This window comes from Leptomonas pyrrhocoris (genome assembly GCF_001293395.1).
Source record: "Leptomonas pyrrhocoris isolate H10 chromosome Unknown, whole genome shotgun sequence".
Classification (NCBI taxonomy): Eukaryota; Euglenozoa; class Kinetoplastea; order Trypanosomatida; family Trypanosomatidae; genus Leptomonas; species Leptomonas pyrrhocoris.
The window spans coordinates 84,579-109,062 of record NW_015438364.1 but is presented as its reverse complement, the minus strand read 5'-3'; the positions used below and the strand labels follow the sequence as shown (position 1 = coordinate 109,062).

At 56.3% G+C, this 24,484-nt stretch overlaps 10 protein-coding genes and 1 non-coding gene across 16 annotated transcripts; all 11 read left to right on the top strand.

Annotated features, from left to right (window-relative positions):
- Positions 1–1,630: 1,630 nt before the first annotated feature.
- On the top strand, positions 1,631–2,959 carry ABB37_04592 (hypothetical protein; the record flags this gene model as incomplete). 2 transcript variants are annotated; one of them, XM_015802304.1, is made up of 1 exon in its annotated part: positions 1,631–2,959. In XM_015802304.1, exon 1 carries the CDS (start codon positions 2,435–2,437, stop codon positions 2,957–2,959), a length of 525 nt encoding a protein of 174 aa, XP_015658748.1. In that variant the 5' UTR covers positions 1,631–2,434. The 2 variants fall into 2 exon arrangements, with proteins under 2 accessions (XP_015658748.1, XP_015658747.1); XM_015802303.1 differs by having other exon boundaries at positions 2,274–2,959.
- Positions 2,960–3,543: 584 nt separating this feature from the next.
- ABB37_04591 (hypothetical protein) lies at positions 3,544–7,866 on the top strand (the record flags this gene model as incomplete). The annotated part of the gene is made up of 1 exon (XM_015802302.1): positions 3,544–7,866. Exon 1 carries the CDS (start codon positions 3,700–3,702, stop codon positions 7,864–7,866), a length of 4,167 nt encoding a protein of 1,388 aa, XP_015658746.1. The 5' UTR covers positions 3,544–3,699.
- Positions 7,867–8,624: 758 nt separating this feature from the next.
- On the top strand, positions 8,625–10,560 carry ABB37_04590 (hypothetical protein; the record flags this gene model as incomplete). Of its 2 annotated transcripts, none has more annotated exons than XM_015802301.1 (1): positions 8,625–10,560. In XM_015802301.1, the coding sequence occupies exon 1, from the start codon at positions 9,301–9,303 to the stop codon at positions 10,558–10,560; it is 1,260 nt and encodes a 419-aa protein (XP_015658745.1). In that variant the 5' UTR covers positions 8,625–9,300. The 2 variants fall into 2 exon arrangements, with proteins under 2 accessions (XP_015658745.1, XP_015658744.1); XM_015802300.1 differs by having other exon boundaries at positions 8,676–10,560.
- Positions 10,561–11,182: 622 nt separating this feature from the next.
- ABB37_04589 (hypothetical protein) lies at positions 11,183–12,473 on the top strand (the record flags this gene model as incomplete). 2 transcript variants are annotated; one of them, XM_015802299.1, is made up of 1 exon in its annotated part: positions 11,183–12,473. In XM_015802299.1, the coding sequence occupies exon 1, from the start codon at positions 11,361–11,363 to the stop codon at positions 12,471–12,473; it is 1,113 nt and encodes a 370-aa protein (XP_015658743.1). In that variant the 5' UTR covers positions 11,183–11,360. The 2 variants fall into 2 exon arrangements, with proteins under 2 accessions (XP_015658743.1, XP_015658742.1); XM_015802298.1 differs by having other exon boundaries at positions 11,254–12,473.
- A 452-nt stretch (positions 12,474–12,925) lies between these two features.
- ABB37_04588 (hypothetical protein) lies at positions 12,926–14,339 on the top strand (the record flags this gene model as incomplete). Of its 2 annotated transcripts, none has more annotated exons than XM_015802297.1 (1): positions 12,926–14,339. In XM_015802297.1, exon 1 carries the CDS (start codon positions 13,206–13,208, stop codon positions 14,337–14,339), a length of 1,134 nt encoding a protein of 377 aa, XP_015658741.1. In that variant the 5' UTR covers positions 12,926–13,205. The 2 variants fall into 2 exon arrangements, with proteins under 2 accessions (XP_015658741.1, XP_015658740.1); XM_015802296.1 differs by having other exon boundaries at positions 12,929–14,339.
- An 875-nt stretch (positions 14,340–15,214) lies between these two features.
- On the top strand, positions 15,215–15,765 carry ABB37_04587 (hypothetical protein; the record flags this gene model as incomplete). The annotated part of the gene is made up of 1 exon (XM_015802295.1): positions 15,215–15,765. Exon 1 carries the CDS (start codon positions 15,361–15,363, stop codon positions 15,763–15,765), a length of 405 nt encoding a protein of 134 aa, XP_015658739.1. The 5' UTR covers positions 15,215–15,360.
- Positions 15,766–17,162: 1,397 nt separating this feature from the next.
- ABB37_04586 (putative mitochondrial hypothetical protein) lies at positions 17,163–18,140 on the top strand (the record flags this gene model as incomplete). The annotated part of the gene is made up of 1 exon (XM_015802294.1): positions 17,163–18,140. One exon carries the CDS (start codon positions 17,163–17,165, stop codon positions 18,138–18,140), a length of 978 nt encoding a protein of 325 aa, XP_015658738.1.
- A 277-nt stretch (positions 18,141–18,417) lies between these two features.
- On the top strand, positions 18,418–19,599 carry ABB37_04585 (hypothetical protein; the record flags this gene model as incomplete). The annotated part of the gene is made up of 1 exon (XM_015802293.1): positions 18,418–19,599. The coding sequence occupies one exon, from the start codon at positions 18,418–18,420 to the stop codon at positions 19,597–19,599; it is 1,182 nt and encodes a 393-aa protein (XP_015658737.1).
- An 812-nt stretch (positions 19,600–20,411) lies between these two features.
- On the top strand, positions 20,412–22,176 carry ABB37_04584 (D-lactate dehydrogenase-like protein; the record flags this gene model as incomplete). The annotated part of the gene is made up of 1 exon (XM_015802292.1): positions 20,412–22,176. Exon 1 carries the CDS (start codon positions 20,701–20,703, stop codon positions 22,174–22,176), a length of 1,476 nt encoding a protein of 491 aa, XP_015658736.1. The 5' UTR covers positions 20,412–20,700.
- A 230-nt stretch (positions 22,177–22,406) lies between these two features.
- Positions 22,407–22,478, top strand: ABB37_04900. The gene has a single exon. It is a non-coding gene; the product is annotated as a tRNA-Thr (tRNA).
- Positions 22,479–23,483: 1,005 nt separating this feature from the next.
- On the top strand, positions 23,484–24,352 carry ABB37_04583 (putative mitochondrial hypothetical protein; the record flags this gene model as incomplete). 2 transcript variants are annotated; one of them, XM_015802291.1, is made up of 1 exon in its annotated part: positions 23,484–24,352. In XM_015802291.1, the coding sequence occupies exon 1, from the start codon at positions 23,600–23,602 to the stop codon at positions 24,350–24,352; it is 753 nt and encodes a 250-aa protein (XP_015658735.1). In that variant the 5' UTR covers positions 23,484–23,599. The 2 variants fall into 2 exon arrangements, with proteins under 2 accessions (XP_015658735.1, XP_015658734.1); XM_015802290.1 differs by having other exon boundaries at positions 23,517–24,352.
- Positions 24,353–24,484: the final 132 nt, after the last annotated feature.

The window sequence follows — 24,484 nt, the reverse complement described above, 5'->3', positions numbered from 1 at the left end:
CTCTCTCTCTATATATATATATATATATATATATATATATATATATACGCACCCGGTTCGCTTTTCTCCTGAATTAACTATCTTCACATTTGTTTTTACCTTCACCTCCTACCCCCCCCCCTCCTCGAAAGGGAAACGGCAGCCTTTTTCCATGTTACTTCTGTTGCATGAAACGAAGGGATACATCTCTCTGGAGCTTTACGCGCGCGTAATGATGCATCTTGTTTTTTCTCTTTCCTTTTGTCTTCTTCTTCTTCGTATCGTTGTTTAAACTGGATGGACGCGAGTTCTTCATTTCTCGGTTCTTTTTTCCTTTCCTGCTCTTCTGGAAATCAATAGTCGAGAATACCACTGCCTTTGCGTGTTCTTTTTCCGTGATGCTTTTCTTTTTTTCCTTTTCTATGTATCCCGTCTCTTTCTTCGTGGGCTTGTGACGCGGCTAGCAGCGAGCGTCACGAGCCGTGCTGCGTGTAGTTTTCAAGTGGCAAGTAGCAGCTTCTTCTTCATCTTTTCCGCTCCGAGTTTCTCACCGGGTGTTTGGTGGAAACGAGGAGCCCCTCTTCGTTTGTATCTTCGATTCTGTGTGCAAAAAAACATACTTTTAGTGTTCTGCTTTTGCAGTTTGTGACGTGTGACTTTGGTGTTCTTGCTTTGTATTCTTCTCGAACAGGAACGAGTAGATTTCGTATTTTACGCGCACGTGAACGATAGGAAAGTCGGAATGCGCGGTGATCGTGGAAGGATAGCGTCAAATCGACATTTTCCTGTTTTTTTTTTGTTTCACTCCTCACAGCGCCTTAGTGCCGCTTCTGGGTTGAGGAGACGTGTGGCGCGGCACTGTTTTTTTCCCTTTGGGGCTCTCGTTGGCGTGTATTACAGTGGAACATTTTTGTTTGCTACAAAACCTGCAGTTAATGGCCTGTGGTGTGTGCTGTTATTAAAGCGAAGTCTCTTTCCGTCTCTTCGCCTCTTCTCAGAAAAGGGAAGGCTCTGCCTGAGTTTACCAAAACACGTCGTTGCCCATTCCCGAGCCCCCCCCCCTCGTTGTTATTCTTAGCTCTTCTCTCTGTTTCCCGATTCTCCTTTTTTCTTTCTGTTTTGAGTTGTTTGTTCTAAAATCCCACTCTTTTGTTTTTCGTTCTTCATGCTTTCCTTTTTTTTTAAATTTACATCTGAAGTCGAGCTTTACTGTTTTTGCCTCTTTTCGCTACGATGTGCTAAAATGATAAGTCGACGCATCAAAACATCCATCAAGAAAACAAAACAGCAAGAGAAGCGGCGCCGTGCGGGCACCGTGTCACACCTCGCCTCATTTACACCGTGCTGGGAAGGTCGCATCGCTCCTGCCGTCTCTTCTCTTTTTAGGCATTGCGTTGTCTTTTTCCCTTTTCCGCTTTTTTTTTCTCTGAGTATGCGCGTGGCCTGGAGTTGAGCCTCATTGCATTGCTACGCCTTGTTTTTTTCTCTCTCTCTATATGCATATGTATTGGGCACCACGATGCGCGCACGTGCGTGTGTGTGAGACACACTCCACCACAACAGTACGAATATCTATATCTATATCTATATCTATATCTAAATCTATATCTATATGCATATGTATTCTTCCTTGCCGCTTTCTGTCCCCTTAGCCGGTGCCGCGTAGAGCATCACAACGTGACTGCCATTTTGAATGTGCAAATAAACATAGTTTTGCATGTCGTTTTGAAAGTGAAGCTGTCATTCTTACCTTTGGGCCTTTCGTTTACCTTTCGTATTTTGTGTCGTGTTTTCCTTCCGTAGCACCGGCACCCGCTGGCCTGTAGAAAAAAAGAAAGAAGGAATAAACGAAAACACACACAAACACACACACCGCCAGCGTGTGCGCACGTGTACTGGAGAGGGCTGCAGTGCGTTCACGAGAATGAATCTATTCCAGAGCGTTTAGTCTCTCCAGTGGCGGCCTGTTCGCTTTCCTGACGTGAACAACACGCGATGAAAATTGCGGTTAAAGCAGAAACCACCAACACGGTTATCGAGAAGACGTACCACTCTATTTGCTGTTGTGTATCCAACCAGTGAGTATTCCGTCTTGCTCTTTGATTGGTAGTTCACTTTGTGCTGCGGAGCGCACAACGCGTGCCGCAGCAACGTCTGTGGTGCTGGGATTCTGCTTCGCGTGGCCGGTACGAAGCATCAACGCACGCCTCCTTTCCCAAAGTACCCCCCCCTTCATTTGGTCTGCGCTTTCCTTCTCCTGTTGCGCTTTTCATTGTTATTTTGCTCTCCATGCAGAGTCAGAACCAGAGAAGACTCCACAGCAGCACTGCGGAGGAAAACAAATAAAAGAAATCAAAACTAGGATAAAGGCGCGTATTTTCATCGCGCTCGTCTGTCGAGCTGCACAGGGCCTTTCTTTCTCTCTTCACACGGCACCCACAGCTTCGCTGTACTCATGCTCCGCTTCGGTCGTGTGCTGCTGGCGGAGGCGACCACCATCAACAGCAGCACCGCATCCGCGAGCGGTCGCCTCATCCGCATCCGCAAGAAGAGTAAATGGATCGACCGTCGTAGCACGCGAGTGCCGCACAACGGGAAGGATATTTGGTACTTCGGCGACCAGCCCAGCTGCGCGCTCTGCCACGTGCGGTTTCGCTACAAGCAGGATTACGAAGCGCACAAGGAAAGCGAGCTACACGTGAACCGACTGCGCTGGGTAGAGACGATGACGTGGTGGAGGGAGACGGGGGAGCCAGCCTACTTGAAGGCAGCCAATGAGCAGTGGGCGTGGTTTGAGGAGAAGGTGCTGCCAAGGAAGGCGCAGGAGATGCACTGCAGCCTGGAGGAGGCCCGCCGCCTCTATCGCCAGTCCGTCATGACGGAGACGCCGACGTGGCACCGCCCACTGCAGTGCCCGACGGTGAAGCAGGAGGTGCGGGAGCCGCGCGATCAGCGATGGCCGTCATCGCCGAAGTGGTGATGGCAAGAGGAGCCGACAAGAAATGTGCCTCTGATTCGCTCACTGCCCGGTGTACGCCGTTGTTGGCCGGTTGCCGCGGCATCGCTAATGTGTGAGGGGCCGTACTTCCCTGTTGCGCTTGGAAGAGAGTCATTTTTCCCTTTTTGCATGCGCGTTGATGCGCCGAGCGTTTCTTAGGTTTTTGACACACACACGCACACACGAAAACCGTGATAACACAAAAAGGCCTAAGTAGATGTGCGTCGCTGGAATGGGAAAAGAAAGCTCTGATATTAGCGGTCTGGACTGGCTTCAACCTGACTCTCCATGCATCCGCATTGCTTACACCTTGTCGGCGGCCACGTTCATCTGAAAAAGCATGTGCTGGCTTCCCTTTTTTTCTTGGTGAAGCAAAGTGCATTTTGCAGTGTTTGCGGCGTTCATGTGCACTCGTCAACACACACCAAGCATCACTTTTTTTTTATAGAAATTTGAGTAGCTCATCAGTTCGCAATCTTCTCTCCTCCCCCCTGTTTTTTTTGTACCGTCGTGGGTGTCCGTTTCCCGACGCACCACACGTTCTACTTCGCCTTTTGTTCAACCAAGTATATCTCTAGTGTCCAGAGCACGTCACGGTGGCAAGTGGTGTTCTCTCTCCGGTTTCTTTTGTATTTTCTCTTTCCGAGGTGCAAATAGGTCGGTCCGTTTTGTGTATTCTCTACTGAACGGATACTATTATTCCTCCCCCTTGCAACAGGCCCATGCACGCACTTCCGCCGATCCGATCTGCGCGGTCAAGCAGCGGCAGCAGCGCCAAAAACAGAAGCGACACGGTCAGGGCCTCCGATGTATCCTCCTCGGAGACTTCGCAAAACACACGCGACACGACGGCCTCCGCGGCAGACGGCATCAACCGCAACAAGCTTCGGCAAGAGGCAGGGCGACGCGTCCAGCACATCACGCACGGCGTGGCGGAGCAGCAGACGTACCTCAATATGCTCCAGCACATCCGTGGCCAATTCGCTCACACGTCGCCGCTGCCGCTGCAGCCACTCGTGCTGCCGCCGCAGTGGCCCTCGACGGCGCGCCCACGGGAGCCGCAAACCGCAAAGTTCTCGCGGGGCATTGCCCTGTACAAAAACCTGCAGAAGCACAACGATGCCGCGCTGCCGGCTTCTGCTGCTGTGAGGGAAGGCAGTCATACCTCGTACGATGCCTCGGCTGCTGGGGTGGGCATGACGAAGGATGCTGACTTAAAAGCTGCTACTGTGGCTGCTGCTGCGACGGACGGCACGGCGAGCTACGTGCCAACGGAGCTCCCTTCCACGCCCACCAACTTTTCCCGTGCGCATCGCTGGGAGACGATCAACACGGACGATCGCACCTTTTTCCAGCGTCGTGCCTTGGACGCTCTCGAGCGCAACTCCGTTACGGCGGAAGCGGAGGCTGAAGAAAACATCGCGGACGGGCGTCGAATGAGCGGCGACTTGGTGGAGGAGGTGGACCTCTCTCCGCTCGATGAGCTTCCTACCCTGCAAGAGAAGGTGGCCTATCTGTCCGACCTGGAGAGCGCGAGCCGTCGGCACGTCATGGCGTACGAGAGGTGGGATCAGCAGGTGATATCAGAGATGATGGCGGTGCGCTACGTCACGTTTGTGCTGAAGCCCAGCATGGACGCCCTGCGCATCGAGGAGACCGAGCAGCGGGAGAAGATCTACCAGCACGAGGACCTCCTCAGCTTCTACCTGTTTTACGAATCCCCTTTTGTCACGGCCATTGCGGAGGGGATTAAAGCGATAAAGGCGCGCGAGATGCAGCTGGAGCGTATTCTCGGCGTGCGGGCCGCCTCGCAGCAGCGGTTGTCACAACCGAGCGTCAGCGTCAATGAAAGCAGCTCCGCCACCGCAGAGGGCGGCGAGCTGAGCGGCGCACGTTCGTCGAGCACGTCCTTTCGAGCACCGAAGCCTCCTGCAACGATGCCGAGCGGAAACACAGCTGCTGGTGGTGGTGGTGATGGCGGTGTGCCGTCTCCTGATGCTCGCCGCATCTTGCAGCAGTACGTCCGACATCGCTATGGGGACTCCATTGACGCTGCGGCTGCGGCGACCGCTGCTGCGCCTCTCTCGTCTCCTGCGATGCCGAAAACGTGGTCGCCCTCGGCCAACGCGACCTACCCCAGTGCGGCCAACGCCGAGACGATCCGGCGTCCCTCTGCGCTGGTTCTGCCCTCGCAGCCCTCGGCGCACGCACCGCGCCGCAACGCCGTGGGCATCGCCGACTACGTGGCCTTGCTGGATGAGTGCATGAGTCTGCGCGGGCACATCGTACTCGCTGAAAAGAAGTCCCGCGCCGACATCAACCGTGCCTTCTACGAGGAGCAGCAGGTGGTGTTGGAGTGGCAGCGGCGGCGCATGCACCTCGAGCGTCTTACCTACTGGCGGCAGCAGCGTGAGGATGCGGTGCAAGACGAACTTGCTGCCCTGACGGAGGTCAATGTCGGCGCCCCGCTTGACCCGAAAGCGGTGCTGCTGCTGGAGTTGCTGGAGGGGGAGGAGGAGGACGCCCGTGCCGCCCTCTGCGCCGAGGAGCGGCGCTGCAGCGAGGACGAGGTGTGGGCGACGGGCCAGGCGCTGCGTCACCGGCACGAACGTCATCAAGTGGAGAGAGAATGTGCGGCTGCGTTTGACGGCGGCGTACGGGCAGGCGAAGCAGCGGCAGCACAGCAAATCCTCCTCCTCGAGGAGGCGAGCCTGCGTGGCATCAAGGAGAGAGGGGCGAGGCAGACGATGGAGCAGGAGCTCAGCCACGGCATGGCCCAGCTGCAGGCGCTGTGGGAAGTCAGCGTGAGTCCGGCGCATTATGCTTCCCTCGGCGTGCTGCAGTCTGCTTTCCGCCGCTCCCTGCGTGGCCGACTGGGCTGGCGCGCCGCGAACCGCGCCCTCGGTCGTGAAATCAATCACGCACGAAATGCCAAGAAGATATCTGCCGGGCAGCGTACGCTCCAGTCCTTCAAGGATACGCTAGAGGCTGAGGAAGCGCAGCTGCTGCGGGAGCAGGAGGCGCAGCAAGTCCAGGAACAGCACGTGCTGCTTGCCGGGGAGGCGGCAGACCGCGTCGCCATCTGCTCGGAGCAAGACTTGATTCGACAGGGCATCCGACGCGCCAACGCGCTGCACGTCGCACAAATATACCTCCCCGTATTCCAGCGCCTTGTGGCTGCGGAGGAGGTTGCGCGCATGCAACTCGAGGTGGAGGGGGAGTGCGACGAGGAGGCGCTGCGGCGTGCACATGTGACGCTGACGGACGTCGTCACCCGCAAGGCTCGTGCCCGCAACGACGAGGTGGCCGCCCGCAAGGCGCTCGTGGCGGATGAGCGGGCCGTGTGGCGCGAGCTGCGCAGCGCCGAGGCGGACGCCCGGGAGGATCTGCGACTCTGTGCCGAGGCGGACGAGGCGGTGCGACAGGCGGACCGCGACTCGTTCGTGGAGGCGGCGCTGCAGGCCAGTCGCGACTACCGCGGGGGGGCCTTCGCCGCCTACGTGCGCCAAATAACCGAGGCGGAGCTGGAGGTGCTCGGGTACATCTCCACGGACTCTGCGGAGCGTTGGGCCATCTGCGCGGAGGAGGCGAAGGCGGCGACGCTGCTGGTTTCGGAAATGTCCGCGCAGGCCTGCGAGATCTTCGCTCAAGACCTACTCCACACGCGTCAGGAGGACTTTGACCGAGAGCATCGACAGGCCCTCTGCGTGGGAGAGACGGAGAGGCGTGCGGACATTGTACTGACGCAGGCGATTGACTGGGAGGCGTTGAAGCCGGCGCTGCTGGAGACGCTGTCGGGTCCTCTGCGCGACTTGATTGACCGGCGTGCTGCGGTGAATGCGATCAGCACGTGGTTCTCCGCCGTGCGCAACGGCGACATTGGCAGAGCAGTGTCGCGGCGGCAGCTGCACGACGACCTCACCCGCTACCGTGAGGAGCGCAACCTGCGCACGCAGCAGATTTCGCAGCGCTTGCACACTCAGCAGGTCCGCGATCAGCTCGATGCCTTGATGCGCGAGATACGGCAGGAGGAGACCGAGGTGGTTCAGCAGCACCTCGACATTCTCGTCCACCGCGAGGAGCCGCGGGGTCGGGATGATATTGAGTCGATGCAGGAGATCGTGTTTGGCATCGTGGTGCGCAACGCAGAGGCGCACACGGCAGAGGTGCGACGGCAGCTGGTGAACACGGAGGCGCTGCTCTGGCAGCAGGAGTCGTACGAGCGCAAGCTGCTGATCAAAGCGAGTCGACGCGTTTTCAAGGAGCTGATGGAGCGGGAGCAGCGGCAGCTCAGTGAGGATTACTTCGCCTCTCGCATTCAGCGCACGTGGGCGGCCTACGCGGCGCGCAAAAAACACGCGCAGGTCATGGCGGACCAACGCGCACAGGTGTGCGCATTAGAGCAGCAGGCACGCGTGGCTGTGCAGCTGGAGGAGTTGGAGGAGGCGACCTTGGACGTTTACAAGCCCTGCGATGCCACCGTGTTCTTTCACACCTACGTTCAGCAGTCACTCACGCACGTGTATGAGAAGCTGTGCCTCGCTATCCTCGCCTCCACCAGTGCACGGGAGCGGCAGGAGAGGGCGTCCCTGCTGTGGGAGATGCGGTACGACATGTGCGACTTTTGCCTTTGCTCTGAGGAGGAGCGTGCGCGCCGTGCCGTGGCCGCTGACTTTCATAAGCCCTTTCGTCTCCAAGAGGAGCTGCTGCAGACGGAAGCGCGAGAGCGCCGGCTGTTAGTGGAGGAGCGCACGTCCTTTCTGCTGCGTGTTTTTGCACGTACGGAACAGGCGCACCGGCAGGAGGTGGCGGCGGAAGCGACGAGGCGGTTGACGGAGGTGCAGAAGGAGCTGGACGAGGCGAAGTACAGGGCGGCGCCAGAGCTTTAAGGAATGGAGAAGGTAAGATAGCTGTACCTTTGAAGAAAGAATGTGATGATGATGTCTCTGCTGCTGATTTATTTGGTGATTTCACAAGGACACGGGATCGATGTATGACGTAGAAGTGAGTGATCACTGTGCTGGTTTTTTTTTTTTTTTGTATGTAAACAACGATAGCACCGAAGACAGCTGCTTCCGCTCTGTGAATGCAGTGCGTCTTCTAGCGTTTCTTCCTCGACCATGTAAAGGAGTACATATTTATTTTGTTTTCCCGTTTCCACTTCAGCGTGTTTGTGTTTGCCTGAACACGTGCATTATACTTCTCTCTGTTTCCTCTTTCATTTACTGCCGTGTACTCGCTGCATTTTGTTTTGTGTTTTTCTCTTCCGATGGTGGCATGCCCGTTACCTATTTCTTTATCTCTTTATGTTGTCGTGTGTTGTCTGTGGAAGTCGTTCGCATGTGATATTTCAAAAGCTGACAAAGATAAGCTTTGCGTTGTTTATTTATTCTCTCCCTCTGGCTGTCATTGTATGGCGAGTTCTCTAACAGTACGTCTCAGTCTCGCTGTACCGCTGCCGTGAAGCAACCCGAGAGAAGTGGTTTCCACGCTAGACAGGAAGCCTGTGTCATCTCCTTTACAGGTGCTCTGCCCTCTCCCACGCCCTCCTCATGTGTCTAGCGCCTTCACGAGTTCTACCTCCTCTCACTGTTGGGTTGTGTGGATGCCTTTCCGAATCATCCTTTCCTTTTCTGGGATCGTCTCAGCTGTTCTTTTGTTTCTCTTTTTGCCACGGAAACGTCTTCCACGGTATCAAGTGCGCTCCGTTGTATTTTTTTTCTTCTACTTGTATTCGCTCTAAAATCGCAACGCGCCACCGGCAGCCGAGCAACCTTCGCGGGAAGCGCACACACACACTCTGCTACGCAGCCGCCATACAACGGTCCTTATCATTACCACCATATCATCTCCTCTCTTCCTTCTGCTTCTGTGCTGCAGTGGCGCCGTAACTTATAGAAGATTAGCATCCTTTCTCCGTCTTTGTTTTCCTTTTTCCTATTTTGCTGGCGAATTAAGATTAGAAAAAACAGTATATCCCTATACACTGCCGTAGTACATCACTTCTATTTTCCTCATTACCTTCACGATTTTACAGAGGGAGTTTTTGTTTTCTCTTTTCGGCTCGTACGCCTTCGTACGCATCTTTCTTCCTCTACTCTGCTCCTCTCGAACAAAAAAACATAAGAGTGTTGTTTAAAAGCACTTGCCGAGTGTGCCGCTGTCCTGCCGAAAGACACAGCCACACCTGCGGATCATCGCGTGTGTGTGTGTGTGTGTGGGTGTGTGTGTATGTGTTGTGTGTTTGCGCGTCCAGACATATACAAAGAGTCTTTTAGTTCGTCCTTTTTCTTTCTTAACGTCGAACGATCTCGCCCGGCAGGATGAACGACGGCGAAGATGTCATCTCCAACTTTATGGCCATCACCGGCTCAACGGAGGACGACGCGGTGATGTACCTGTCCATGCACGACTTCGACTTGCAACAGGCCGTGGTGCAATACCAGCTCGATCACCCCAGCGCCGGCGACTCCGCCCCGTCGCACCAGGAGATGCCCTCCCCGATCGTGGACAGCGGATCCCCGGCGAGCCCTCACCCGCCCATGTCCTACCAGATGGAGGGCTTCGGGTCTCCGGCGGAGCCGCAGCGGCCGCCGACACCGCCGGAGGGCCGCATTTTGGCCTCCGGCAGCAACGAAAACCTGCAGCGGCTTTTTGCGCGTCCCGCGTACGTCGTGGGCAGCGACAGCGCATCGCTCGCGGTGGAGTGCACAAAAGCGGCCGACCGCAGCTGCTGGGTGGTGGTCGCCGTCGTGGACAACTCTTTTCCCTGTGAGTGCTTCACCCGCGATGTGTGGGCCAGCGACGCGATGCGCTCGTTGACCAGCGGCAGCATTTTTTGCTACGAGGTGAACGTCACCCACTCGCGCGGCATGACGATTGCGGAGAGGTACGGCGTTGACGTGAGCCACCTGCCTTGCATGTTCATCGTGGACCCCGTCACGAAGTTCAAGGTGGAGGAGTTGATGCTCGTCTCGACGGAGGCGTGGCGCTTCGACAGTGCGTTGGTGGTGGATGCGATCATGCTCTTCATCACGAGCCACGACCCCCCGCACGACCCCTTCGCAAACCCGACGGCATCGTCGGAAGGGCGGGAGGGGAGTGCGACGGGGCGGGCCGGCGGCCATGAAGGGGCTGTCGACAACCCGCTCGTGGTGGATGTGGACAGCGAGGAGGAGGAGGTGATGTCGCCGCCGACGGTGACACCCAGCGCGCGGGCGCAGTCCGGGCTGACCGAGGACAGCTTTGCCGTGGTGGCCCCCTCCCCCGTTACCCTAGACGAGTACCTTGTAGACGACGACGCCACCGACGCCTCCGCGGTGTTTAAGCTGCGCTGCCGTCTGCCGCACTCCTCGCCGACGCTGCAGCTGCGTCCTGACACGCCAGTGACAAAGCTGATAGACTATCTAGCCTATCTTCTCTACACAGAGGATAGAGAGAAGTACACGGTGCAGCCGCAAATTAGCATCTTTAGTGGGTTTCCCCCGCGGAACGTGACGTCGAACGATATGGAAGGCGTGTCGCTACGCACCTGGTCTGGCGTGCGCAGCGGTGACGTGGTGATGGTGCGCGTGAATGCGTAAAATGCGGAAGAGATGCACATGCGCACCTGTGGTGCAGTTTTGCGGATTTGCCAAAGAGAAAAAAAAGAGGGTTATGCCTGGAAGCCCACACACAGCTTTCTCTCTCGCAACGTACGCTTCGCCCTCACCTCGCTATGGTCGTTGGGTGTTGTCTTCGTCAACTTTTTTTTTCTGGTGTTTTTGTGTTTCTCACTTTCACGCTAACACTTCAGCGTTGAGGGTTCTGTGCGCGACGGGGGAGGGCGGGTGCACTGTCGCGGACTCCCTTCCCAACACCAAAGGGAACAGAGAAACGTGTGCGCACTTTTTCGTTGCTGTTTTTTTGTAAGTGACCTCGCTTCAGCTGCCAGCTGTAAATGGTTATTGAGACGAGGTGTAAAGGTAAAAAAGGAATAGGGTTGCAACTCCACACAGACACGTGACCATACAACGCTGATGCGGACGTCGATTGTTCTTAAACAACGTCGTTTCCACGAAGCGGCAGAAGAGATGTATCGCGCTTCGCAGGCTTCCATAGAGGTCAACAGGTTTCAATAGCAACTAACGGAAAACATGCCTCATGCGAGCCTTCAGCAATCCACGCCGTAACCGTTTTGTCTCGCTCTCTCTCTCTTCACCTTTAGGTTTGCCACGCCTCCCTGCACGCACCAACTTTCTACCCCTCCCGGCCAACTCAACACCTTGCACAACGAAGGGAGAATTCCACAGAAAAGGACAGCCCATCGAACGGCTTGCCCGAGAGTACAGTGTCTTTCTCTTGTATTTGTGTCTTCCCCCTTCCTCCCTCCACTGAGTCTCCAATGAGCACAACAGAGGGTGCCCCCGCCGCGGAGGGGCAGCGAAAGGAGTCGGCGCACACGAAGGCAAAGAAGGAAAAGTCTGAGCCTCATCGCTCACACGACCGCAAACATGGACACAGCAAAAAGTCAAAGCGAGGGGAGGCCAGCAGCGCAGCAACACCGTTGTCGTCCGCTACTGCTGCCGCCGCCGCTGCAGCTTCAAACGACGAGGAGGACTGGGACGAGAACCGTGCGGCGGTGGAGCGCCTGTGCGCGCAGTACCCCAACAACATCTGCTGCGACTGCGGCGAGAGCGGCACGCGGTGGGCCTCCGTCAACCACGGCGTGTTTGTGTGCATTCGCTGCTCCGGCGTTCACCGTTCGCTTGGTGCACACGTGTCGAAGGTGAAGTCGACCAACATGGACCGCTGGAGTTTAGCGGAGGTGCGGCTGATGGAGGCGATCGGCAACACCAAGGGCAAGACGCTTTACGAGGCTCGTTTACCCTCGGGCACCCGCCCCGCTTTAGGTGGCGGCAGCGTCGCGGACGATGCGTTGAAGTCCTTCATTCGCCGCAAGTACGTGGATCGCGAGTTTGCGATGCACAACGTAAAGGATGTGCTGCGCAGGCTCTACCGCGACACGGGTTATGGCCGCCCGCCGAAGAAGCCGTCAAAGATTGGCGAGGCGACCGCGTCGGCGTCTAGCGCGCGTGAAGCACCGCCGCTGGATCGCGCGGCCATCACCGGGAAGCGGGGGGACACGATGCGTGCTTTGTACGGTGAGGCGGCGGAGGAGATGCAGCGCCGCGCGTCGAAGCGCAAGAAGGGCGGCGCGGAGGGGAGTTCGCTGGATGCCGCTGCGCCACAGCCAACGTTTGGTGCCTTCGGCTTGGTGAACGTGCCGGCTGATGCGTACGACGAGCGGTGGAGGCGGACCTTGGAAGTGTTTAACCACGTTGAGGCGGTAGCTGTAGCGGAGGAGGCCGTGAGAGAAGAGGAGGAGCAGGAAGGGGGAGACAGTCCTGAAGAAAAATCTGACCCTTCGTCACCTCCGGCCGCGGCGACCGCAACGGCAGAAGACGGCGCCACGGAGGCGAGTAGTGGAGATGTGGTGGCCGCAGGGCTTTCCTAGTTGGTGCCCGCGGCGATGAAAGGGGAATGCGGGTGGCCTTCTCAGTTCCCACCCCCCCCCCCCCTCCCACCCCTGCCTGCTCAGTTGGACTTCAGCGGTCATTGCACACGCGATAACACGAGATTAGCAAAAAGCAAACCAACGATGCTGCGTTGGAAAGGAAACATCGAATAGCGAGTAAATTGCTTTTGCACGACCTTCTCGCAAAATGCGGTGCTTTTGGCAAAAAGAATGGCGTTTTATTCTTCGCATACGCTGAAGAATTGTTTTCCTGTTAACACACACACACACACACACTTGGATACCAGCACAAAACTCTATCGTGCTGTCGATTCGCGGCATCACTTCTCTGAGGATCTCTCATCTCCGGATCCCTCTGCCACTTTCTCATTTTCCTCTCTCCTTTTCCTGCTTTGACGTGCTCATCGGTGACGCTGCATCCCCGCAATGAAGAAGAAATCTCTCGCATTTCTCCGCGCTAACTATCGCTTCTTCGTTTCTTTAAAGTATACTTACTAGTTACCCTTTTTTCTTTCCTCCCACGCGCACGTTCGCATCGCTGCAGCCGTGTCTCTGCTGGCGAATCTTGCGGAGAAGACAGTCTCAAAGGCGTAGTGTACAGCTTGTGTGTTCTTTCCTCAGCCTCCTCAACAGCACCACCACCACCAACAAAAAACTGTATCACATCTTTCCATATTTTTTTTCTTTCAAAAGAATTCCCACGAAAGCACGATGTCGGCGTACAGCGAGGAAGATGTGGCGGCGCTAAACCGCGTGGTGGAGACGCTGGAGGCGCACCCGGAGGATATCCACAAGGTGGAGCTCGCGGAACTGAAGCGGTGGGCCACACAGGCAGGGGCCACCTTCGCCTCTCCCCCCACGCCGCAGGAGGCACCGTCACCCACAACTGCGCAGGCAGCGGCAGAGGAGGATGACGATGCCAGTGAGCCGGATGAGGAGCGGTGGACGCTGGACGACGGCGAGCCGACCGAGATCCCGGCGAAGGCGGGTGAGCCCTCCGATGCCGACGTGGAGGCTGCCATGACGGCGAAGGGGGAAGCGGCGGAGCTGTACGGCGAGGGCAAGCGGGAGGAGGCAATAGCGAAGATGAACGAGGCCCTCACGCACAACCCGAACAACGCCATGTACTGGGGCCTCCGCGCTCTCTACCACCTCGAAGGCAATAAGCCGTGCGCCGCGCTGCACGACGCCAACAAGGCCCTCGCCATCAACCCCCAAAACGTGCGTGCGCTGCGGGTGCGGGGCACCGTGCGCCGCCACCTCGGCGACTGGGCGGAGGCCGTGAAGGACCTCGGCGATGCGCAGAGCATCGACTACGATGACAAGACGAACGAGACGTTGAAGTACGTGCAGTCGCGTGCGACGCAGCGTCACAAGCGCGAGTTGGCCCAGCAGGAGGCGAAGAGGGAGGCGGCCCTCAAGCGGCAGGAGGAGTTACGCCGTCAGCGTCAGGCAGAGGCGGCGGCGGCGGCAGAAGAGGAAGAGGAGGCAAGCCGCGGGTACGGCGGCATGCCTGGAGGTATGCCAGGTGGTATGCCAGGGGGTATGCCCCCTGGCATGGATGCCATCTTCGAGGATCCGGAGATCATGGCGGCCATGCAGGATCCCGAGGTGGGTCCAAAGCTGTCGCAGATGATGCAAAACCCGATGGCGGCCATGGGCATGATGAACGACCCCAAGGTGGGCCCGATCATGCAAAAGATCATGTCCAAGATGATGGGCGGTGGCGGCATGCCGGGAGGGATGCCCGGTGGCTTCCCCAGAGGTGCCCCGCAAGGTGGTGCGGCTCCTGGCGGTGCGTCGGCCAAGAACGCCCGCTCAGCCGCGCAGGATGACCTTGACTGACACGACGGTACCTCAGGGTTAAACACACAAGAAGGGAAGGGAGGGACGGCATTCCTTATGCAGCTGAACGGATCACGTCCTTTTTTCTTTTGGAGGTGGCCGTGTTGAGCTACAGCGCGCAGGTGTCGTATTCTTTGCTCTTTTTCTTCTTCTCCCTTCGCGTTATGCGACGCCCACTGTGCTTATTTTCTCCTTTTTTTCTTGGTTTAAGTTATCGCTCTTTCGTCTTTGCATGCTGTATTTGCGTGGCGTGAGTTCACCTACACGGCTGCCTCTCCCTCTCGCGTGTATTCAGCCCGGTGTACGCAGGTGCGGGCGACAATGGGGAGGGCGGGGACGGAGAGAGCGACAGCGGCGACACGGGAGCGCCCGTTTCGCTCACAAGTGACAAACAACGCCTCGTCTTTTTAATCCTTAACGGAGGAGAACAAGAGAGTCACAAACAAACAAGAATATATCTGTTGTCTCCTTTTGGGTGTTCTTCGCACTGAGATGGAGGCGGCGGCGCGCCGCTGCTGTTCTGCGACGTTCATGGCCGTAAGAACAGAGAAGGACGAATTCTTATGTTCCGTGTTGTGGATACGTGCCAAGCCAGAGACGACAAGCTGACAGAAAGATACGAGGCTTTTCTTCCTGAGGCAGCATTCTACATGCAACTATGAAGTAGCAGCTCTTTCGATGGCGGCGCACCACTACTCCTTGAGTGCTCGGGATGATTTGTGTATTTCGTGTTTTTTTTTTTTTGCTGAAGGTGCTGCATCTTTATAGTTGTGAATGCTTCTACCCTTTCAAATCCTTCTTGGTCGTCCTTTCGTATTTCTGCTGCTGGGCGTGCTGTCCGGATTTCTTTGCATGTGCGTCGGCATGATTCTTTAGCTGTTCCTTGTCGGTAAACGCTGCCACTCAGACGTAAAAAAACATACCTACCAAACACACACACACACACACACAGAGTCCTCTCCCCTCTCCCCTCTGTTCTGCTTTATTATAAGCATCTATAACATCAGCAGCAGCATTCCCAATGCCGGCAAAGCGCAACGCATCCGCTTCTCGCAGCCGCAGCCGCGGTCGAAGGGCGCGCTCAGCGTCCACCTCGCGAACTCCCGCCCGGTCTCGTAGCCGCCGCTCCCCCGTCGCTGCCGCTGCCGCCGCCGTGGCTGCTCTGCCGGGGGCGGTGAAGTCCGTCTTCCAGAAGCCGAAGGCGACGCCGCCGACGTCGATGTGGGAGGCGGACGCAAAGTTGATGGACGCGATGAGCTCCGGCCGCTCGAACTCCCGCTCCACCGGTGTGCGTAAGCTATTCCGTGGCAAGAAGGGTCGTGTCTGGGGGTTCTGGGTGGCCATTATTATCTTCCAGGTCATTGCGATTGTGTGGGCAAAGTGGGCTATTGACATGTACAAGCAGTACCGCAACAAGGTGCACTGAGCTGATCTTTTGATAGATGTCAAAAAGAGGAAAGAACAAGAAAGAGGGTGAAAAGAGACGCCGAAGCGCTTTGCGTTTCTTTCCTCCCTCTCTCATCTCAGTAAATTCTGTATCTGTACCCCGTAGCTGTGCCATTATCTTTTTTCTTTTGCTGTTGAGCGTTGCTTACCGGTTGTGGTATCTATACACCTATTCTCACTCGCACGCGCCGTCGGAAAAGCTTTCCTTATCAATCCCCGTCACTTTCATGCTGGCTTTCTTGCCTCCCCCTTTTCAATACTGAGAGGCAAAAGGCCTCTGTTTTCGTCTCAACAAGACAAACACCTCGCATACGGTTTCACAGAGGAGGGTGACTGCTTACCAATGGATAGGAACGAGTATGCGTGTTGCGGAAGAACTTAGAGTCAGGGGACCCCATCTTCCATCTCTTACGGCTTTCAGTCAGTGACGACTTCCCCCAGTTTTTTGTTTTTAGAGTTGTTTAATGAAAGGGTTCAACAAGCTCTCGGCTTTTTAAATATATATTTATACGAGTTTTCTGCTGATTAAATGAGCAACATGTGGAGGTTGTGCGCGCTAGGTGGAGGAGGAAGCTAGAGAATTCACGTGAGACGCAGTGTTGTACTAATTAGGATATATTTTCCCTTTCACTGCCACTTTTTGTTTTGCTTCTTCCACACAAGTTTTTTTTTCCTTGTTGTTTCTTCTGTTCTTCTTCGGTGCTCGAACGCACGTGAGATTCGCAGCGTCGTCGAGTGCACAAGCCTGTAAGCCTTTTTCTTTCATTCGTATTCTTCGTTTCCCTCGTTAAATCCCACTTCTCACTGCGGCCTCTGTAGTATACAACAACACCAGCAGCAAAAACCAAGTGTGCGCACGTGTCCATCAGGAGAGGGATTTCTAATAGATCTTTCATTCGAGTTTTGTACTTTATCCGCTCAACGCTCGACTGTGGCAGAAAGGAAAACACTAGCGACAACGACGCTTCGAACAGGAGTGCCAAGGCGTGCTGCGTGTTCACGTGTGGAAACGCAAGACTCCATAAATGCCATGGAAAGAGGAAACATAGATATATATATGTGTATTCCATGTATCCGCGGTGTGGTCGGTGATTCTGCCCCAACGGGGAGCTAAAAGTCGACTGGCGTGTCTTCGTTTGATTCTTCTTTTAGAATGTTGCCGCGTCCTCTCGATGCCTCTGTTGGCTCCTCACACATTCAACTCCGCCTTTGCGGTGGCAGAGAGGCATATACCATTCGTTCTCCTCACCCCTCCCTTTCTGTTTCGTGTTTGGAAGATTCGCTTTTTCTTCTTCTACTCCAATCTGGAAAGACGCTTTGCAATTGAGGTGCGCATTTTGTCTTGCGGGTTTCTCTCGAATTCCCACGTTAGCTGACATGGAGCAGCCCCATTACGGCCGCACCGGACTGCTTGTGTCTCGTCTATCAGGCCTGCCCGTTACGCAGCCCCGCCTCATCACTTCAAGCGACGGTGCAACGTCCACATCGCGGACACTAAAATGGCGTCCGTCCTTGCTGACGATTCCCCAGCAGCTGCTCGATGCGCTGCGCCGCGAGGACGACGGTGCAGAGGATGGCTTCAACTCAACAGGGCACAGGTTTAACGACGACCCGACTCTTGTGACGTACTTGCGCGTGGCAACGATCGCGGAGTTTCTCGAGCGGCGGTGGCGTTACGGGGGATCTCCCCGACCCGCTGCTTCTCCCCCTCCCCCATCGAGCGCGTCACCCTCACGCGCGGAGACGTCCGGCTTGTACGCGAGCGTCTTAAAATGGAGCCGAGGGAAGGTGAACTCGACGAGAAACTCAACCTCGTCTTCAAATTCTAAAAGCAGCGCCTTCTTCGCGCCTGCGTACAAGCTGCTGGTCATGAAGGATGAAAAACGAGTTGTGGAGTACGCGAACATCACCTGGCGCTCTGTGTGGCTGCTAGGCAAGGAGCCGGTGGTGAACGATGTGCCGCTGGAGCACCCTTCCTGCTCGGGGCAACACGCGGCGTTGGAGATGCGCTTTGTGCTGGTAGATGAAGCACCGCTACATGAATGCGTAGAGGCACACACGCAGGGTTCATCCGCCCCTCACGCTGGACCGCCGCACTACGCTCACGACTCGGATACTTTGAAGGCGTTGTGCGAGGGAATGTGGGAGGTGCTGGCGAGTCAACAAGAGGCAGCAGGCGGGGATGCCTCAGGTGTGTGGACAATGGAATTGCAGCTGATCGACTTGGGCTCCACCAATCACACCAAGCTGAACGGTGCGGTGGTGCCGGCGATGGAGCCGACGACGGTGATTGAGTCTGACGTGTTCGAGTTTGGATATTCCACACGGAAGTATGTGGTGCTGCGCAACGCGTAGTCTTCGGCCGGTTTTACGCTTTGCGCCAAGGCAGACAGAGCAAGAAAAGAAAATAATTAGTTTCCACCACGAGGAGTCGTCAAGTCTGTTGTTTTTTCTTTGGGTTTGTGTCAGCTACGAAGCGCTCTGATCGTGAAGTAGCTATGCGCTGGCAAGTATGATCTCCGCGTAGCAAAAAGAACGAAAAAACTGAAAGCGTGTTGTCCCAACGCAGCCGATTCTGTCTTGTCTTTGCTTTCCCCTACCTCGACTCCTTTTTTTTTTTACATTGTCTGCTATGCATCTTTCCATCACCGTAGGTGTTGTGCAACACGTTAGCGACTTGCTTCGTTGTTGTTATTCGGTTTGTGTTTCTCGGTTGTACCGTCCTTTTCACCGTCAACGTATTCGGGCACCGATGATGCGCGATAGGCGTCACGTCTTGCCGGACGCAAACTTTGACGGTCCGGCGCTGCTCGATGAGCAGACGCAGATGCTATCCGACGCTCCCCCCGCCGACATTAACTCTTTGCTGTTTCTGAAGCTGCGTCTCAGCGCACAACAGCGTGCTACGGCGCAGCGCAACTACTGGCAGCGCGCACAGCCGGAGGGGGAGGGGATGCCCGGAGGGGCAACCCACGCTGTCGGTCGAAGCAACGCGGCATCGTCGAAGACGTCAAATGCAGCTCCTAATGGGGACACAGAGTCCTACCCCGCGGTTTCGAACTGGAATGTGCAGCCGACGCCGGTGCGGACATCGGTCGCGGCCTCTGCCGCCTGCCCAAACAGCGTTCCCCAAAGCAGCGTGAGAAACGAGAGCGTCTACGAGCACGTGCCGCTCACGCCCGGCGCACGCGCCTCGTTGGACGACACCTCGGCGGCACCGCGGCCGCAGCAATTACCTGTCGGGTCGCATCAAACACCGTTTGAGGACATGCCCGCCTCCGCGGCAAAGCGCGCCATGTCGAGTGCGCCGTCTGCGTCGGAGTCGTCGCTCCCCAGCCACTCGGAAATCCGCCCGGCTGCGGTGGACGAGAAGCCGGCGACGGCGAGCGGCACGCCGAAGTTGCCAGCCGGGGCGGACGACATGCGGGATGTGCCGTTGGTGCCGTGCCCCCACTGTGGCCGCACTTTCGCCCCCGATAGGCTGGAGCGGCACGCAATCACGTGCGAGCGGCAGCAGATCACACATCCTAAGCCAAAGACGGACGGCAAGGATCGGAAGGTGTCCATCAGCAGCGTAGGCAGCAGCGGGAAGCCCGAACGTGCTGCTGCTGCCACGGCGGCGGCGGCCTCTAGTGGCAGCGTCAAGACGGAGAAGTGGCGGCGGCAGAGTGCGCAGCTGCGGAGTGCCTTGGCGGGCACATCCGCCGTCGAGGACGACCGTGTGCAGTGCCCGCACTGTGGGCGCCGCTTTGCCAAGGACACTGCCGCTCGCCACATTCCGCTCTGCAACGCAAAGGAGGAGCGCCATCCCTGACAAGAAACAGGTTAGAGAGCATGAAAAATGAAGTACTGCCTTTCGATCGTGTTTTACTGTGGTGTGTGGCTCCGTTTGGGTGATCTTACACGGGTGTGTATGCGGCTCTTTATCCCTTTACTAATTAGACAAGCAAAACACCAGCCATAGCCTCAAGATTTCTCCTACTGCGATCAATTTAATTCGCCATAGACGGGTTCGTTGTTGACGGACTCTACGGAAAAACGGACTTTCTTCCTCTTTCTTGTCATATCATACATACTTTTCGTTCGTCTATTGTTCTGTATCTCTACGAATCGAGATGCCGAGTTAACGCATCTTTGCCTCCCAAAATACGATCTTTGCAGCCTCCTTCATTGTGCTCTTCGACGTCGCTGTGCCAGTTGGTTCGCTCTGAATGAAGAAGCATATGAGGAAAAGACCGTAATGCGCGCACATTTTCTCTTGCGATTCCCCTTATATATATATACATACATTTTATGTCGTGTTAACCGCCTTAGAAGTCAAAAATCGCTTCCATTATCGCTCTTTCTTCGAGAGAATGAGAGAGAGAGAGAAGGGGAGAAGGAGCTTTGCTTCCTATTCCTCTCGAGTTTCAGTCGTAATCACCATGGCTTTCTTCTTCTGGTTGCCCGGCAGCTTTGGAGTGCATTGAGTGAAGTTGTCACATTGGCCCGCGTTTTCTTTCCCTGAATGCTGTCGGCCACTTCCCCCTTCTTCGTCTGCCGCACCTCCCACATTTGTCGTCTTTCATTCTAATTGCACCGCTTTATTATTAATATTATTATTCAATTTTTAACGCTTTACTGAAAGCTCCTTTTCGCTTGGCTTTCTTCAAGTGCTCTTCTCTCTCTACTTACTATCGTTAATATTTATTTCGTTATCTCTTTATCTCTTTATCTCTTTGTTTAAATGCTTTTTTCTTTTTAACGCTGACGCAAGACGTAGCTACGGTATTTTTTCCCTTTCCGGCCCCTTCTATCGTAGGTTTCACCGCCCTTCCTCTTCCATCCTCTGCTGTGCAGCCCGTGCATCTTCGCGTTCGAGCTTCCGCCCTGCGCTTTTCTTTGGCCCAACAGCAACAGCAAAGAAACGAAAGAGATGGGCGATGTCAAGGAGTTTGAGGTGGAGCCGTTCGCGGCTCGCCAGGCCAGGTACAAAGCGGCGCTGACCGAAATCGCCGCCCTCAACCTCGGGCCCAAGAACTTCATCACCGACGCGGCAACACTACGCAAGTGGTACAGCCGCGACAAGTCGAGCCACGCCCGCGCCGTTCCGGTCGCTGCGGTGCGCCCCGACACGACGGAGAAGGTCGCCACGGTGGTGAAGATATGCGCGAAGCACAAGGTGCCCATGACTCCCCGCGGCGCCGGTACAGGTATCGAGGGCGGCTGCATCCCCTACGCGGGAGGCATCGTCATCGACACGGAGCTGCTGAAGCGTCTCGAGTTCGACCTCGAGAACGCCTGCGTGTGGGTCGGCGCGGGGGTGCGCAAGGCGGCGCTGAACAAGGCGGCGGCGAAGCACGGCTTTCTCTTCGGCCCCGACCCGTCCTCCGACCCCTTCGTCGGTGGAATGGTGGCCTGCTCCGGCAGCGGCATGTGCACGCTGCGCTACGGCACGACGCGTGAAAATGTGCTGTCGCTGCGCGTCGTGACGCCGGCGGGGGATGTGTTGCAGACACGGCAGGTGGTGCGCAAGTCCTCTGCCGGGCTGGAGCTGACGCAGCTGTACATTGGGTCGGAGGGCACGCTCGGCGTTGTGTGCGAGGTCTGCTTCCGCCTCTTCCCGATTCAGAAGTACAACGCAGGCGCCGTCTGCGTCTTCGACTCGACCACGTCGGCCGTGAAGGCGGTGGTGGCGATGAAGGAGGGCGACGTGCCGCACACACTACTGCGGTGCGAGATGATGAACAAGGAGGGCGTCACCGCCGCCAATTCTTTCAGCGGAACGCACCTGCCTGAGGCACCGATGGTGCTGCTCGAGTTTGTGTCCAACGACCGGCGCCGGAGGGACCTCTACAATGACTTTAAGAAGGTGTCGGCAGTCTTCAAGAAGCATGGGGCGCGGGAGTTGCGGTACCTGAAGGACGGCAAGGCCCTGGACAGCGCCTGGGAGTCGCGCCGCAACTGCCTCTTCTCTGCGATGCACTCCGACAAGGCAAAGGGCCTGCAGCACGTCATCACCACCGATGTCTGCGTCCCGATCAGCCGCCTCGCCGAGTGTGTGACGGCGACGGAAGAGGACTTCAAAAAGGAGAAGGTGCCGTGTCTCATCTGCGCGCACATCAGCGACGGCAACTTCCACGCGTTGATTCCGTACAAGAGCGCCGAGGACTTCAAGCGTGGTCGTGCGTTGGAGTCCCGCATTGTGACGCGCGCTGTGCAGATGGGTGGCACGGTTTCAGGCGAGCACGGCGTGGGTGTCGGCAAGGTACACCACCTCGTGCATGAGCACGGCAAGGCCCACATCGAGGTGCAGGAGCGCATCAAGAAGGCTCTCGACCCCGACAACATCATGAACCCCGGCTGCTTCTACCCAATTCAGCAGGTCCTCTTCCGCACGGCTCACCTGTAGTGTGTGCACGTAGTGAGGGCGGTGATGGACTCAGCGTTGCGCTGCTTCCTTTGTGTGCTTTGTTTTTTCTTTTTGCAGGCCAGCAGGAAGAGGTGGCGCACGACGGCGTCGCTGTTAAGCGGAGAGTTGGTTTGCTGGTTGCGGTGGAAAAAAGGGGCATGGTGGTTCGCCTTCGTGGCGTGTGTCGGCTGCACACGCGGTCGTCGTGGATATGATGCTTGAGGGCCGTTGGCCGCTTAGCACAGTGGCAGTGCACCACTCTCGTAAAGTGGGGGTCGCGAGTTCGATTCTCGCAGTGGCCTACCTTTTTTATAAGATTATTTATTATCACTGTATATATGTATATGGGACGATCTGGAAATCAACTGGTTCGCACACCACGGCACACCCTCTCGCAAAAGGGAAAACGTAGAAACGAACACTTGCGGTGTGACTCGGCCCAGTGCTTCTTCTTCAGCGCTCATCTCCATGGCACACATTTCTATCGCCGAAAAGAAAAACACGAGTATTGACGACTCATTACTATCTTCTTCTTTCGTTAATTAAAGTGTTCTCAATGTCGTATTCCTGTGTTCCTCTTTTTTTTTGTAAATTTCAGCTCACTGCAATGATGAAAACTAAAACGGTTGTTAATACGCACATGTTTTACAGGTATCATTTCATGTATGCGCCGACTTACGCTTCATTGTTTTCATTCTCACAGTTTTTTTTTTGTCGTTGTTGACGATCTCCAATCAGTGTTAAAGGTAAAGGTGAGTAAGGCCGTAATCATCACCGTTCCGATCATTCCAAGTCGATTCCATTCACCTCCTCCCTTTCCCTCATAATTTCTTCTTTTTACAATCAAAAGAAAACAGAAAAGGAAAAAGAAGGCGCTGCAACGCCCTTTGTTTGTTTCTCCTTTTTCATGGTGAATGCCGGTTGCCGGAGACGTGTTCTTTTCAAAAGCCTGCGTTGCGGATCCCAACTCCACCGGAATCCGGTTCAAAAAGAAAAACACGTCTGCATGGATGATAAAAAGGCGCTGAAGGAAAAAATTCAACGCATCGCAGAGAACAGAGTACTTGCATAGACGGAAATGTTGATGCATTGTGTTTGGGCGGTGTCTTAGCGAAAACCATCGACGGCACTGCAGCGAGTATTGCCGCAGTTGCGGTGGCAGAGTGGCGACATACAAGACGAGCTGCGATCACCGTCCGATTCGAATTGAGATGTAAAAGCGTTAAGAAAGAAATACCTCCAGAGGGGAACAATGCCGACTCCACTCTACCTACTGTTCTCCCCTTCCTTTGCATTAAACATCCCAAGTTCTTCGATCGGCTTCTCGGTTGCACCCTGAAGGAGTTTGTGTTATTCGCGGCTGTTCGCATGTATTCTCTCATTTAACGTTTTCATCAATACACCGAGTAACCATTACACCATCATGCCGTTCTGGAAGGATTACATCTACGCGAAGCCGGAGGTGGACGACGACGACCTCCCGCTGCCCGAGCACCGCATCTTCGACGACGACGGCTACATCAAAGACAAGGTGGAGCGGGCGGTGGCGGCAGCCTGGCGCACATCTCCCAGCCGTGCCGCCAACGCCAAGAAGTCGTCGCCGCTCTCGCCGAAGCGACGCGCGGAGTTGCTCAAGTCGGTAGGAGCGAAGCCCACAACACCAGTGAAAGTGGTGGAGGTAAAGGCACAGACTCCTGCCGCCGCAGCCGCCGCTGCTGCTCCTGCTGCACCACTCTCCAGGGCGTCCTCCCGCTCCCGCTCCTCGACGACGCGCAAGTCCGCTGCTCGCTCGCCCGTCAGGTCGCCGAAGGCCGCCAGCACCCCCCGCAGCGCCTCCTCCGGGCACAAGCCGTCGCCCAAGAAGGCGAGCCCGAACAAGGCAGCGGCGAAGCGCACGTCCGCCAAGCAGTCGACCCCATCCCGCTCCCCGGCCCGCGCACGCGCCCGTTCGCCGTCGCCGACGAAGCCAAAGGCCTCGCCCAGGGCGGCCACCCGCGCCAAGCGCTCCCGCTCCCGGTCTGGCTCGCGCAAGGCTGCCCGCGCCTCCCGCCCCAAGACGCCGAGCCCGAAGTGGACCGTGGCCGCGCTGAGGGAGTTTGCGAAGGACAAATCTATTCCTCTCGCAGGGGCAACGAAGAAGGCGGACATCCTGCACGCCCTCAAGCGCTCGTCGTAGGAGAGTTAGCGTCGGCGGTGGAACGCGGTTCGCTGAGGCGCTTATTTGCGCGTGCTTCACTGTGATGAGCGGCTTTGGCTTCTCTAGAGCAGCCCAAAGATTATATATGCATGCCGCCTCAGCGCTGCACCT